Raw genomic sequence first — 13,302 nt, forward strand, 5'->3', positions numbered from 1 at the left:
CCCTAGTTTGTTGTGATCCACACAGTCAAAGGCTTTGGTATAGTCAATAAAGCAGAAGTAGATGTTTTTCTGACTGTCTTGCTTTTTCAATGATCCGATGGAGGTTGGCAATTTGATCTCTGATTCCTCCGCCTTTTCTAAATCCAACTTGAACATCTGGAAGTTCATGGCTCATGTACTGTTGAAGCCTGGCTTGGAGAATTTTGAGTATTACTTTAGTAGTATGTGAGATGAGTGCAATTGTGTGGTAGTTTGAGCATTCTTTGGCATTGCCTTTCTTTGGAATTGGAATGAAAACTGACTTTTTCCAGTTCTATGGTCACTGCTCAGTATTCCAAAATTGCTGACATATTGAGTGTAGCACTTTCACAGCATCATCGTTTAGGATTTGAAATAGTTCAACTGGAACTCCATCACCTCCACTAGCTTTGTTTGTAGTGGTACTTCCTAAGGCCCACTTGACTTCACATTCCAGGATGACTGGCTCTAGGTTGGTGATCACACCATCGTGATTATCTGGGTCATGAATGTCTTTTTTGTATAGTTCTTCTGTGTATTCTTGCCGCCTTTTCTTAATATCTTCTTCTTCTGTTAGGTCCATATCATTTCTGTTCTTTATTGTGCCCATCTTTGCATGAAAATTTCCCTTGGTATCTCTAATTTTCTTGAAGAAATCTCTAGAGTTTCCCATTTTATTGTTCTCCTCTATTTCTTTGCACTGATCACTGAGGAAGGCTTTGTTATCTCTCTTTGCTCTTCTTTGGAACCTGCATTCAAATGGATATATCTTTCCTTTTCTCCTTTGCCTTTTGTCTCTCTTCTATTCACAGCTATTTGTAAGGCCTCCTCAGGCAACCATTTTGCCTTTTTGCATTTCTTTTCCTTGGGGATGATCTTGATCCCTGCCTCCTGTACAATGTCACTCATCCTGTTTGGACCTATTCAAATGTCCTACTCCACGGAATTAATTTTGGACACCAGAAAAGTATCACTTGGGATGTTGTGACTCCTTGGCCTGCATGTAGTAACTCCCTGGCATGAAGTCTGAAGTCCTTTTAACTTTGTATATTCGGCATAATCTTGGTTCCCATTTGGGTGATTTTTTTTTGTTCCAGAAAATTTCATTTGGAAGGTGCTTGTGAGTTCCTTCAGAAAACTAAGATCTGGTCCCATTACTTCATGGGAAATAGATGGGGAAACATTGGAAACAGTGTCAGACTTTATTTTTTGTGGGGTCCAAAATCACTGCAGATGGTGACTGGAGCCATGAAATTAAAAGACGCTTACTCCTTGGAAGGAAAGTTATGACCAACCTAGATAGCATATTAAAAAGCAGAGATATTACTTTGCCAACAAAGGTCCATCTAGTCAAGGCTATGGTTTTTCCAGTGGAGTGAAAGGAACTCCACTGTGAAGTTACTGTGAAATAAGCTGAGCACCAAAGAATTGATGCTTTTGAACTGTGGTGTGGAGAAGACTCTTGAGAGTCCCTTGGACTGCAAGGAGATCCAACCAGTCCATTCTAAAGGAGACCAGTCCTAGGTGTTCATTGGAAGGACTAATACTGAGGCTGAAACCCCAATACTTTGGCCACTTTATGAAAAGAGTTGACTCATTGGAAAAGACCCTGATGCTAGGAGGGATTGGGGGCAGGAGGAGAAGGGGATGATAGAGGATGAGATGGCTGGATGGCATCACCGACTCGATGCACATGAGTTTGGGTGAACTCCAAGAGTTGGTGATGGACAGGGAGGCCTGGTGTGCTGTAATTCATGGGGTCACAAAGAGTTGGACACGACTGAGTGACTGAACTGAACTGTGAGTTCCTTTGCCTTTAAGTTATCTGTATTTGTGCTGGAATTAACTATTCTCTTTGGCTAAGTAAGTACTATTTGACAGATTCTAATAGTTCTTTTGATCTCCTGCTAACTTTGAGATGCTTTAAAAGGCCACTGAGACATCTTAGAAATGTTTGATCAGTATGTTAAATTACATGCAATTCATAAAAATCTAGTAAGTCCTGATAAAATGTTATCAGTCATAATTCTAGCTATTTTAAATGTTGAATGTCAAAGTAGTAACTAAGTTTCCTTGGTCAATCACATTGTGAATGAATGTTTAACTATGACCTTTTAAGTCTTTTCGTGATTTATAGACAGTTATTGTACTCTAACGATTTTGCAAAAGTGCTCCACCTTCAACAAGGTTGATGTAGAGGACTGTTTAACAAACATCATATCATACCACTGAATTGGATAAGAAATTAAAAATTTTACTTGAAAATCTCATGGCTTCATAAAAAGTTAACAGAAGGATTGTTTACTGAGTGAATTGGTGAACATGGTTATGTTTATGGTTTTCTTTCATTACTGGTTTAGATCTGTTTTCCAGATATAGGGAAATCCTTCCCTTCAAGCTAAGTAGGACTTCGAGCAATTGGATGAATGACACCTCTGTACTGAACTCCATATTTATGTTAGCTTTGCTTTTTCCCTAATGTTTAGAAGGAAAGGGAACTTGTCTAGTGAAGTTATCAGAGTGTAATGACGCATGATGTATCACTACTTACTTTAGGTCTACTGCTCAAAGCACATGCATAATGCTTGTGTGACAACTGGGTATAAATGATAAAATGTATGGCCTGTAAAGCATTTTCTCATTAACATGCCTCTGAGCATGTTCACAATACTTGATCAGTATTCCCCCCACATGGATTACCTCAGCAAACAGAGAAGAATCCTAGCACTGAGGGACATGATACACATGCAGGGCAAAGAGCTGAATCACTCCTGCACTGAGGGATATATATTTTGATCATCAGTGTTCTCTTTTGAAGACATGTAATCAAAAGGGAAAAAAATATCTTCACGTACTGAGGCATGAGGAAGTCACTCTGATACATGGTTTAACCTAAATGTTACTGACCAAAGTGGCCTGTTCCATGGCCTTTCAGACATGCATTGTACATCTGTTTTGGCATCGAGGAGGGGAGTGCTTTTGAAAGTGAAAAAGGAGTACCTATGTTTCAGGTACCCAAGGTGAAGCTAAGTGACCACTGTGGGTGTGATTGTAGATGCATCCCTGCAGTGCTGAGCTTATACATCTGAGCCATGTCAGACTTGGGATGCCATTAGCCATTCTCAAAACAATGTCTGAAGGTAGTTGCAACCTTAGTTTTCAAGAACTCCTCTCCTAACTGTCAAATTTTAAACAATGAAATTAGATCAGATATTAATAGAAAGACAAGACATACCTGTAATGGTCAGTAGCTCCTGTTATGAATATTTTAATAGTACATCAGAAGTTAAAACCTACTGAGATAGAATTAGACAACAGGCTCTGCAAAGTGCTTATTCCAGACTGGGTTTCAGACTCAGCCTCCTGAATTCCTAAGGAAATGAGATGTATATTTACTATTAAAATTTAGTAATAGTTCCTCCTTTTTAACTTTTTATTCTATATTGGGGTGTAGCTGCTTAACAATGTTGTGATAGTTTCAGGTGAACAGTGAAGGGGCTCAACCATACATGTATTATGTATCCATTCTACACCAATCACTCCTCCTACTTTTAACTACGTTTGCTGCACCATACAAGATTCTGATTCAGGACTTAAAAGTCAAATGTTACTACTCTGATATCCATTCCCCCAAATTTAGGCAGGCCTATGTCCCATTTAAGTAGTCAGAGCAGTCATCACCCCACCCCCTGAAAGATGTGGGGAAAGATAAAACCAAAGTGGGAATTAAAAGTGAGTCTCCCTAAAACCAACTTCCTCTGCAAAACTTACGATTAATGTCTCAATCTGAAATGATTATTCCTTTTCTTATAAAACATCTGATCTCCACAAGATTGAGGAGTATCAAAGAGAAGAGAGGGGTGAAACTGAGAGGGACATTAAGGGTTTCTTAGGCATAGAAGTCTTTCTGTGTACCCTGGTGCTTCTTTGCAGGGAACTTCCCTGAGCTCCAAAGCACAGATTTGAACAGTTGCTAGTCAGGGAAAGAAGGGGATGCAGAGACAAGGGAGGAACAGTCAAGAACAATAGTGCAACCTTTAGGCAGGGCCCTGGTTCTGCCTTAAGAGATACACATAACAGTAGTTTTGAGCTCCTTACAGAACTAAAACTCCAACAAATGGAAGATGATGGCGTTCTTCATTCCAGAAAAGCTGATTAAGAGACCATTGAGGCCAGATTAAAGGAGTGCAAGCCTGAACACAGTCTAATCCTTGTTAAAAAAAAAAAACTCTGTCCTTGAACTATCTCTACAAATACCTTATCAAATCTTTTGTCATTGGGACACACATTTTTGAGGATATCAGTATGCTGTGTCCCCGACTGGTTGGCAAAGTGATAAAACTAATCTTTTCTACTTCCTAAAATTATGTCTCTAGGGTTCAGTTTAGCACTGGTGCAGAGAGGCTAAGTTCTTCACATCAGTTAGGTAGCAAGTTAGGCTGTTGGTTAGAAACAGTGTCGGGTCTTTAGTTATGGAAAGTGTCAGAACATTAGTAAGGGACAGACCAAGACATTACAGTCAGCATCAGGGCCTTAGTTAGGGATAACATCAGGGCCTTAGTTAAAGCTTTTTAAGACTGCTAGTTATGGATATCATCAGGGATTTAGGCATAACATCAGGGCTTTTAGTTATAGACAGCATCTGGGTATTAGTGATGGAAAGCTCAGGCAATTAGAGACAATGTCAGGGCCTTAGATAAGGACATCCTTGGAGCTTGAGGAAAGAGAGTATCAACATCTTAATTAAAGATAGTGTCAAGAGGTTGGTTAGCACAGTGTCAGGTCGTTAGGTAGCGAAAGAGTTAGGTAATTAGGTAAAAAGTATCAGGGCCTTTATAAACAGCGACAAGGACTTAGATCATAAGGGACTTGGTTAGGGACATCATCACTTTTGTGTATTTATTTCATACTCAACTCTTTCCTGGTGGCTCAGATGGTAAAGAATCTGCCTGCAATGCAAGAGACCCAGGTTTGGTCCCTGGAACAGGAGGATCCCCTGGAGAAGGAAATGGCTATCCACTCCAGTATTTTTGCCTGGAGAATTCCTTGGACAGAGGAGCCTGGCAGGGTACAGTCCATGGGGTTGCAAAAAGTCGGATGCAACTGAGTGACTAACACTTTCACTGTCATGCTCAGAATAAAGTCAAGAACCAAAAGGAGAGCAAGGCTTCAGGCTGACAGGGACAATGTCTGATTCATATTTAATGCTACATCCATAATGCCTATTACCTAGTACCAGGATAAAATTATTTACTTTGAGAACATAAAAGAGTGAAGTTTACTTATCCAGAACACTCATTTATGAGAAAAACTTCACTCTCCAATGAAAATACATAAATACGTTGTTATTACCATACAAAATTGCTAGAATTCTTTGGGTTATATGTAATTTTAATTTTCAACATAAGCCCATAATCACAATAACATAATCAAAATTTATGAAACTATTTTAGATTAGCATCTAAGTATTCTTAATTAAAATTCACAAACATCCAGCAAACGTTAATGTACTTAGAAATTATAATAAAGAATTTAAAAAGCCAATGACCCAAACTTTAGTGTCAATGAAGATATATCCATCAAAATGATCTCTAAAAAAGGATGTCATCAGGATTTCTAAAGTTAATGTATGCTCTTGAGTGGGGGTGAGTATAAAGACTAAAGAAGAGACAACAATGAAAATAGTAAGAAACTCAAGATGTCTTTTTATTTTTCTTTTCCTGAATATAACAAACTATTTCATGCCAGAGTCCAGCTCCAGCAGCCAGGGAATCAACCTGAAGAGATGGACGGTGTCAGCAAGAAAAATGAGGCAGTCTTTCAGTTTTCTTGGACTGCCTATTTATTTCAAGTTTAAGATCCTCTTTTATACTTTTACAAAAACATTAGGTCAGAGGCTTGAACATTTTCAGTTCCCCCTCACCCAGATTTATTATCTCCATAAATCATTGTTGCTCTTCAAACAGAGTTCCTGCTTCAGCGATTCTCTCCAAATCAGCTTTACCATCTAGTATCTACTTCCTCTTATGTGTCCTATAGTTAACTTGTGATTACATTGTAACTCATGCTACATTCCTCAGTTTCCTACTTATCTTCCTAAATCCTGTTTGCCCTTAACGTCCTGAGCTCACTATCTCTTAAAAAGACTTCTAGTATAGTGTCTCTAAAAATTCCTAACTTCTATAAGCTATAGTAAAATATGCTAACTTTACAACATTCCTTAAATCTTTAACTTTTAACTATTTTAATTATTTCTAAGCCCTAAATTCAGTAAATGCCTTTGCCATAAACATTTTCCTCACAAATAGGCTTCAGATAGCAATCCCTCCCATGTTCTCAAGCTGCAGCCTATGCGCTTATCCTGGAACACTCTTTTGTAAAAGTCCTTAAACAAATGTCAATGATTAACCTTATGAATTATTCTCTGAGCACAGCTGCTTTGTGCAAGAACAATAAGTACCTTCATATTCCTTTTTAGTCAACTCAGCCAAGGAGAGGAAAAAACAAGTCAGAATTACAAGGCCTAACTCCTTCATCCTGGGTCCATGCCTGCAGAATGAGGAGAGGGGGCTGAGGCCGTGCCTGCATTTTGTCAGTAATGCCTAACGTGGCTCCCGACAACTTCAGATAAAACCTTTATGCCAAAGAATAACCTCTCAGTTACTTTCAACAATCTGGATATTCTTTAGCAAGAAAACCAAACAAAATATTAACAGATCTTTTTAAAGATTTCGGAGAGGCACTTTAGGTCAGTCTCCCTACTGCACAAAGCCAGGGTTAGAAAGCTGGTCCTCAGAGGTAGAAAATCAAAGGTCCTGCAGTGCAGCTTGTGGGGTCTTAGTTTCCAACTAGGGGTTGAACCCAGGCCCAGCAGAGAAAGCTCGGAGTACTAACCACAGTACCGCCAGGGAACTCCAGGTTGGCCTCTTAATGTTCGTAAAGGCTTCTCACCCGAGCTCAGTGGTAAAGGTGTGCGGGCAGCAGGTGCAGCTGCTGTTCCAGCTGCTCCTTGGTGATGCTGGGGGGCAGCCGCTGGATGACCACCTGGGAGAGACGCCGCTGGTTTGCTTCACTAGATCCACTTTAAGCTCCAGCTCCCCAGGAGCCCGGACACCTGTGTTTATGTTCTTGGCGTATCCAGCACAAACATGAATTTTAGGAAAGATTAAGGATAATCTCCACTCCTGGAGAAGGAAATGGCAACCCACTCCAGTATTCATGCCTGGAAAATCCCATGGACCGAGGAGCCTGGTGGGCCACAGTCCATGGGATCGCAAAGATTCGGACATGACTGAGCGACTTCATTTCATTTCAAGGATAAAATGCACGGATAACACGGCTGTCAAAAGGATGACGAGGGCTGAACAATCTAAAAGGGATCTGTGAGGTCAGAAAAGGCTGTACACACTGCCGTTTTTCAAGAAATCTTTTAATTAAAACCAGACAGTTGGCGGTGAAGCCCCCACGCTCCTTATTGCGAGATCGGGCACCCGCAGAGCGGATCCGCGGCCCTCAGCAGTATGCAAGACCACTATGCGGTGCTGGAGGGCCCAGTGTCCTAGCCTCGACGGGAAACATCCAAGGGCTGAAACGATTTTTCTTTCTCCGAAACCAGAAAAGATCACGTCTAAGAGCGTCCTCGCCGCCCAGACACCGCCCCCTCACCCCCCCGGCCGCTGTCCTCGGTGCTGAAGCTCCCGCCCCTCCCCCGGCCGCCCCCAACTGCTCCGGACAGACCTCTTATCGCGAGGTTTGCCGGCTCCCTTCCCCCACCACCACTCGTCCCCCTCTCCCCACAACCCCGGCCCCGCTCTCACTTTGCTTAGGGCGGTTCTCTGTAGCCGGCAAGGTTTGCCTGCGCTGCCCCCACAGCCGAAGGAAGAGGCCAGCGCTGCCTTGGACTTCCCCAGGGGTGACTTTAGGGAGAACTGGCTTTTTACAGGTGACGGCTTCTCCCCCGGCTCGGACCCCGGGTAGCAACGACCACTCCAGGCCCTTCGGCTCCCTCCTGTGAGCGAAACCCACTCTCTCCGCGGAGCTGTCGCCTGCTCCCGTCAGGACGAAACCTCGCGAGAACTGGACCGCTTCCACCAAGTCCCCGCCTTTCAGAGGCCAGCACTCTGGTCCTCTGTCTACGGGGGCTGCAGGTCAGCATCCGTCTCCCGCCTCCGCCGGGGCCGGGGTCGGGGATCGGCTGCGAGGGGCGATCTGTGGACCTGGAGTCTCGGTCAGCGGGAAATTCGGAAACATTGGGCTTAGCACTAGCGGAAGCTTTGAATTGGGCCGTGCGGGGCAGAATCTCTTTCCCACAAAGAAATATTTCAGAGAATTACACACTCGTGCTTAATAAAGTAGTGTTTACAGCTGTTTATTCTTTTCCATGGGCTTCCCTGATAGCTCAGTTGATAAAGAATCCTCCTGCAATGCGGGAGACCTGGGTTCAATTCCTGGGTTGGGAAGATCCCCTGGCGAAGGGAACGAGTACCCACTCCAGTATTCTGGCCTGGAGAATTCCATGGACTGTATAGTCGTCCATGGGGTCACAAAGTGTCGAACACAACTGAGCGACTTTCACTTCACTTCATTCTTCTCGAAAGAAATCTGAACATTGCGTCAGAGAGTAGCGATTAATTTAAGAAAAAGCAAATGACTGACAAATAGCACAAATCAGTACATGGCTCTCCTCTACTAAGTAGAATACCTGAGAGTTGAGAGAAGAAATTGGGTTAGGGCTAGGGTCAGATGGTAAAGAATCCACCTGCAATGGAAGAGAACTCTCCCTCTCCCTGCAGGGACCCCTGGGTGGGGAAGATTCCCTGGAGAATGGAATGGCTACCCACTCCATTACTGTTAAAACTAAGATCAGGGCATCCTGTCCCATCACCTCGAGGCAAACAGATGGAGTAAAAAATGCAAACAGTGGCAAACTTTGTTGTCTTGGGCTCCAAAATCACTGTGGATGGCGACTGCAACCATGAAATTAAAAGACGTTTGCTTGCTCCTTGGAAGAAAAGCTATGAGAAACCTAGACAGCATATGAAAGAGCAGAGACAACACTTTGCTGTTGACCATCGTTCATATAGTTAAAGCTATGGTTTTTCCAGTAGCCATGTACAGATGTGAAACTTGGGTGATAAAGAAGATGGAGTGCTGAAGAATGGATGCTTTTGAATTGTGGTGCTGGAGAAGACTCTTGAGAGTCCTTTGCACAGCAAGATCAAACCAGTCAATCCTAAAGGAAATCAGCCCTGGAAGGACTCATGCTGAAGCTATAGCTCCAATCCTTTGGCCACCTGATGCAAAGAGCCAACTCATTGGAAAAGATTCTGTTGGTGGGAAAGATGGAGGGCAGGAGGAGAAGGGGACAACAGAGCATGAGATGGTTGGATGGCATTACCAACTCAATGACATGAGTTGAGCAAACTCCAGGAGACACTGAAGGGCAGGGAGGCCTGTGTGCTGCAATCCATGGGATCACAAAGAGTTGGACACAACTGAGTGACTGAACAAGGAACAGCAACCAGTATTCTTGCTTGAAGAATTCCATGGACAGAGGAGCCTGGCAGGCTACATTCCATGGTGTCACAAAGAGTTCTGATGCTACAGAGGGACTAACACTTTCACTTCAGTATATCAAGACTAGGGGTAACGATAGTTGCTTGGGCCATGTGACATATTTTTTTTCACTCTTTTTCCAGTAACTTTCCAATTTTGCATATTAATAAATATTTGTGGGAGGCAGACTTCCTTGGTGGCAACTAAGCCCATGCACTACAACTACTGAACCCACATGCTGCTTCAGAGAAAGCTAGCTGCTTTTACACTTTAACAAAGATCCAGCACAGGCCAAAATTTTAAAAGTTATATATATATAGGAAGATCAATGTCAAGCAAAACATAAGTGCAAACTTAATATTCTATTCCATAGCTAACAGCTGACAGATTCACAAAATACTGAATTCACAAGTGTTTTATTGTGATTTATAGTAAGAAAAATATATACATTCATATGTATATGTGGGGGGGGGGCGGTTACCTTCCCAGGTGGCACAGTGGTAAAGAAGCCACCTGCCAAAGCAGGAGACACAAGAGATGGAAGAGATCCACGTTTGATCCCTGGGTTGGGAAGATCTCCTGGAAGAGGAAATGGCAACCCACTCAAATATTCTTACCTGGAAAACTCCATGGACAGAGGAGCTTGGTGGGCTACAGTCCATGGGGTTGCAAAGAGTCAAACAGAACTGAGCCTATACGCACATACACATACACACATACGTCTGTGTAATTTTGGTCTTTATCCCTATTTCTGGCACAGAGCTCCTAAAACTCTTTGGAATTTCCTACAAAGTGGTGACAGCAATATACATGTCTTGTCCTATGTTAATGAAGTCCCTTTTGGAAAGCCCTCAGGTAACTTAAGGATGGACTGGTTGCCAGGATACTCAACCATGTGATTGGAGGGTTGGAACTTTCAGTCCCACCTCTGATTTTGGGGAAGGGGAAAGGAGATGGAGTTAATATGTATGGCTATCTATATCTATGGCTAATATTGTAATCAATCATGCTTATGTAATGAAGTCTCCATAAAAACTCAAAAGGACAAGTTCAGACAACTTCAGAGTTGGTGAACACAAGGAAATTTGGAAAGAGCAGCATGTCTGGAGAGGGCATGGAAATTTTGTGCCCTTACCCATGTCTTTCCTAGGCATCTCTTCCATCTATTTGTTCCATAATTATATATTTTTATAATAAACCAATAATCTAGTAAGTAAAATGTTCTTTGAGTTCTGTGAGCAGCTCTAGCAAATTAAAGCAATCCAAGAAAGGGGTCATGGGAACCTCCAATCTGCAGCCCATTTGTCAAAAGCACAGGTGAGAAACTGGGCTTGTGATTGGCGTCTGAACTGGGTGGTGGGCTGGGACAGGAACACAACACAGTCCTGTGGAGCTGAGCACCTTTACCTGTGGGATCCAATGCTATCTCTGGGTAGATAGAATGGAGTTGAATTGTAGACATTTCCACTTGTGTCACAGAATTGCTTATTGATAGTGTGGAAAGCCCTCCATATGTTATAATCTGGTGCAGAGCCCACTGAACAAGTTACAAAGTGAAAGTGAGGGTCACTCAGTCATGTCCAACTCTTGCGACCCCATGGATTGTAGCCTGCCAGGCTCCTCTGTCTGTGGAATTTTCCAGGCAAGAATACTTGAATGGGTTGCCATTTCCAAGAACATACAGAAAAAGTTAAGTCTCTCTTTACTGTTCTCAGCCCTCAGCATCCCTTTCCAGAAAGCAACTGTCATTACTAGTTTTTTTTTTTCTTTCCAAAGATGTGGTATGTATTAAAACTATATAATTATTTGTTCTTTTAACCTCTTCAAATGATAGTGTGCTGCTGCTGCTGCTGCTGCTAAGTCACCTCAGTCGTGTCCGACTCTGTGCGACCCCATAGACAGCAGCCCACCAGGCTCCCCCATCCCTGGGATTCTCCAGGCAAGAACACTGGGGTAGGTTGCCATTTCCTCCTCCAATGCATGAAAGTGAAAAGTGAAAGTGAAGTTGCTCAGTCATGTCCGACTCTTTGTGACCCCATGGACTGCAGCCTACCAGGCTCCTCCTTCCATGGGATTTTCCAGGCATGAGTACTGGAGTGGGTTGCCATTGCCTGCTCCAAGACAGTGTACTACATGTACTATTCTGCACATTGCTTGTATCTTAGAAAACTTTACAGATTAATGCTTATAGAACTATCCTGTTCTTATTTATAGCTACATGCCATTACACTGGGTCTTCCCAGGTGGCTCAGTTGTAAAGAAACTGCCTGCTAAAGGAGGAGACTCAGGGCCAAGCCATGGGCCAGAAAGATCCCCTGGAGTAGAAAATAGTAACCAGCTCCTGTATACCTGCCAGCAGAATCCCCATGGACAGAGGAACCTGGAGGGCTATGGTCCATGGGGTCACAAAGAATTGGACACAACTGAGTAACTGAGCATGCATGCACACCATTACATTACATGGATATTTAATAATTTACTTAAACAGTTCTTTTTTGAAAGACAATTTCTTTCTTTTTTTTTTTTTTTGAGATGTTTTAAAGCACTTGAAGTGCTTTACATGTAACAGCATATTTGTTTTATTTAACTGTAAGTAGTTGGTACAATTATTAACTTCATTTATAATGAAGAAACCAAGGATCAGAGAGAAATTTGTCCAAGATCACACAGGTGACAGCAGAATCTGTCTTTAACTCCTATACTGTGGTGTCTCCATAACACACACCAATGTCCTTATGAGTATTTACAGGGTCCTCAGTCATGCCTGCCTATGGTCATCATTCAAACTAAAGTGAATGAATTCAGCCTTGGGAATAGCAGCCGGAATACCATCTCATGGGGAAGATGACATTTGAAGACCCTCAGGAGAGGAGGAAGGGGCACAAGACAGAACCTTTGTTGACAGCCATGCTTTGCCTCAAAACACTTTAGCAGCCCAGAGATTTGTTTTTAGAGTTTCCACCTTTCCTTTTACCCTCCTCCTTTTCTCTCCTTGTCATTTCCAATTTTTATTGAAGTTCCCAAAGCCTTTCTTCTCTTGCCCTCCACCATCTGAAAGAGTAAAAATCTCCACTGTGCTATTTTGTGAAATTCATCCTTATTTGGTCTATTAACCCCTTCAAGTAATTGTACATGTAGGTTTTTCTAATTTAGAAATAGATTTGGCTGCAGACAATTTCTTTCCAATCCTTCTATATGATAGTGTCAACTAATTAGATCAGACATATAGTAATATTAACATGTTATTTTACTTATATATAAGGGAAAGCAATCAATAGATTGATTTCATCTAAAAATGAAAGAAAAAAAAAAGCCCACCAGGGATTATAGAGGAAAAATAGAGGCAAAATAAAGAATAAAAATATAATAACAATCTGTGTATCTTATATTTTCCTCTCCTTGAATAAGCTGCTGATTCGCTGGATAGTTCTATTCAGAGGCCAGTTGGGGTATTCTGTCTTGGACCATCTAGAGAGATCGTTATAATAACAATTTCAGCTGTTTATAGAGTCTTTGAAAAACCTTGAGATTAGTGTCGATTATGTATATATGAAAGACTGTTCCAGGAAAATTCCTGTCTGTGTCTTTAGTTAGCACTTTGTCTTATTCAGGCCAGGAATGTACCATTTCCCTCTTCAGAATAACTCACAGAAATGCTGCAGGGAAGAATTTTGTACGTGTGGAAAATATAATGGTAGCATCAGTGCTGACAACTGGAATTGCTGAATT

At 42.1% G+C, this 13,302-nt stretch overlaps 1 protein-coding gene across 1 annotated transcript; it reads right to left on the bottom strand.

Annotated features, from left to right (window-relative positions):
• Window positions 1–2,159: 2,159 nt before the first annotated feature.
• LOC104989190 lies at window positions 2,160–12,335 on the bottom strand. Its single transcript, XM_010840796.1, has 6 exons — window positions 12,299–12,335; window positions 8,185–8,319; window positions 7,836–8,120; window positions 6,913–7,062; window positions 3,316–3,389; window positions 2,160–2,246 (listed from the first exon to the last, which is right to left on the bottom strand). The coding sequence occupies exons 1-6, from the start codon at window positions 12,333–12,335 to the stop codon at window positions 2,160–2,162; spliced, it is 768 nt and encodes a 255-aa protein (XP_010839098.1).
• Between the last annotated feature and the right edge of the window lie 967 nt (window positions 12,336–13,302).

This window comes from Bison bison, unplaced genomic scaffold (genome assembly GCF_000754665.1).
Source record: "Bison bison bison isolate TAMUID 2011002044 unplaced genomic scaffold, Bison_UMD1.0 scf7180017864146, whole genome shotgun sequence".
NCBI classification, from domain to species: domain Eukaryota; kingdom Metazoa; phylum Chordata; class Mammalia; order Artiodactyla; family Bovidae; genus Bison; species Bison bison.

Bases quoted from the DNA above. Each gene is read 5' to 3' on its own strand.
- LOC104989190 (XM_010840796.1), bottom strand. From the start codon at position 12,335: ATGACTGAGGACCCTGTAAATACTCATAAGGACATTG. The intron at 8,121-8,184 runs GCGGGAGACGGA...GGCCTCTGAAAG, and splicing joins CGACCCCGGCCCCGGCGGAG to GCGGGGACTTGGTGGAAGCG. The intron at 2,247-3,315 runs GTAGGTTTTAAC...TATCCAATTCAG, and splicing joins TGTTGTCTAATTCTATCTCA to TGGTATGATATGATGTTTGT.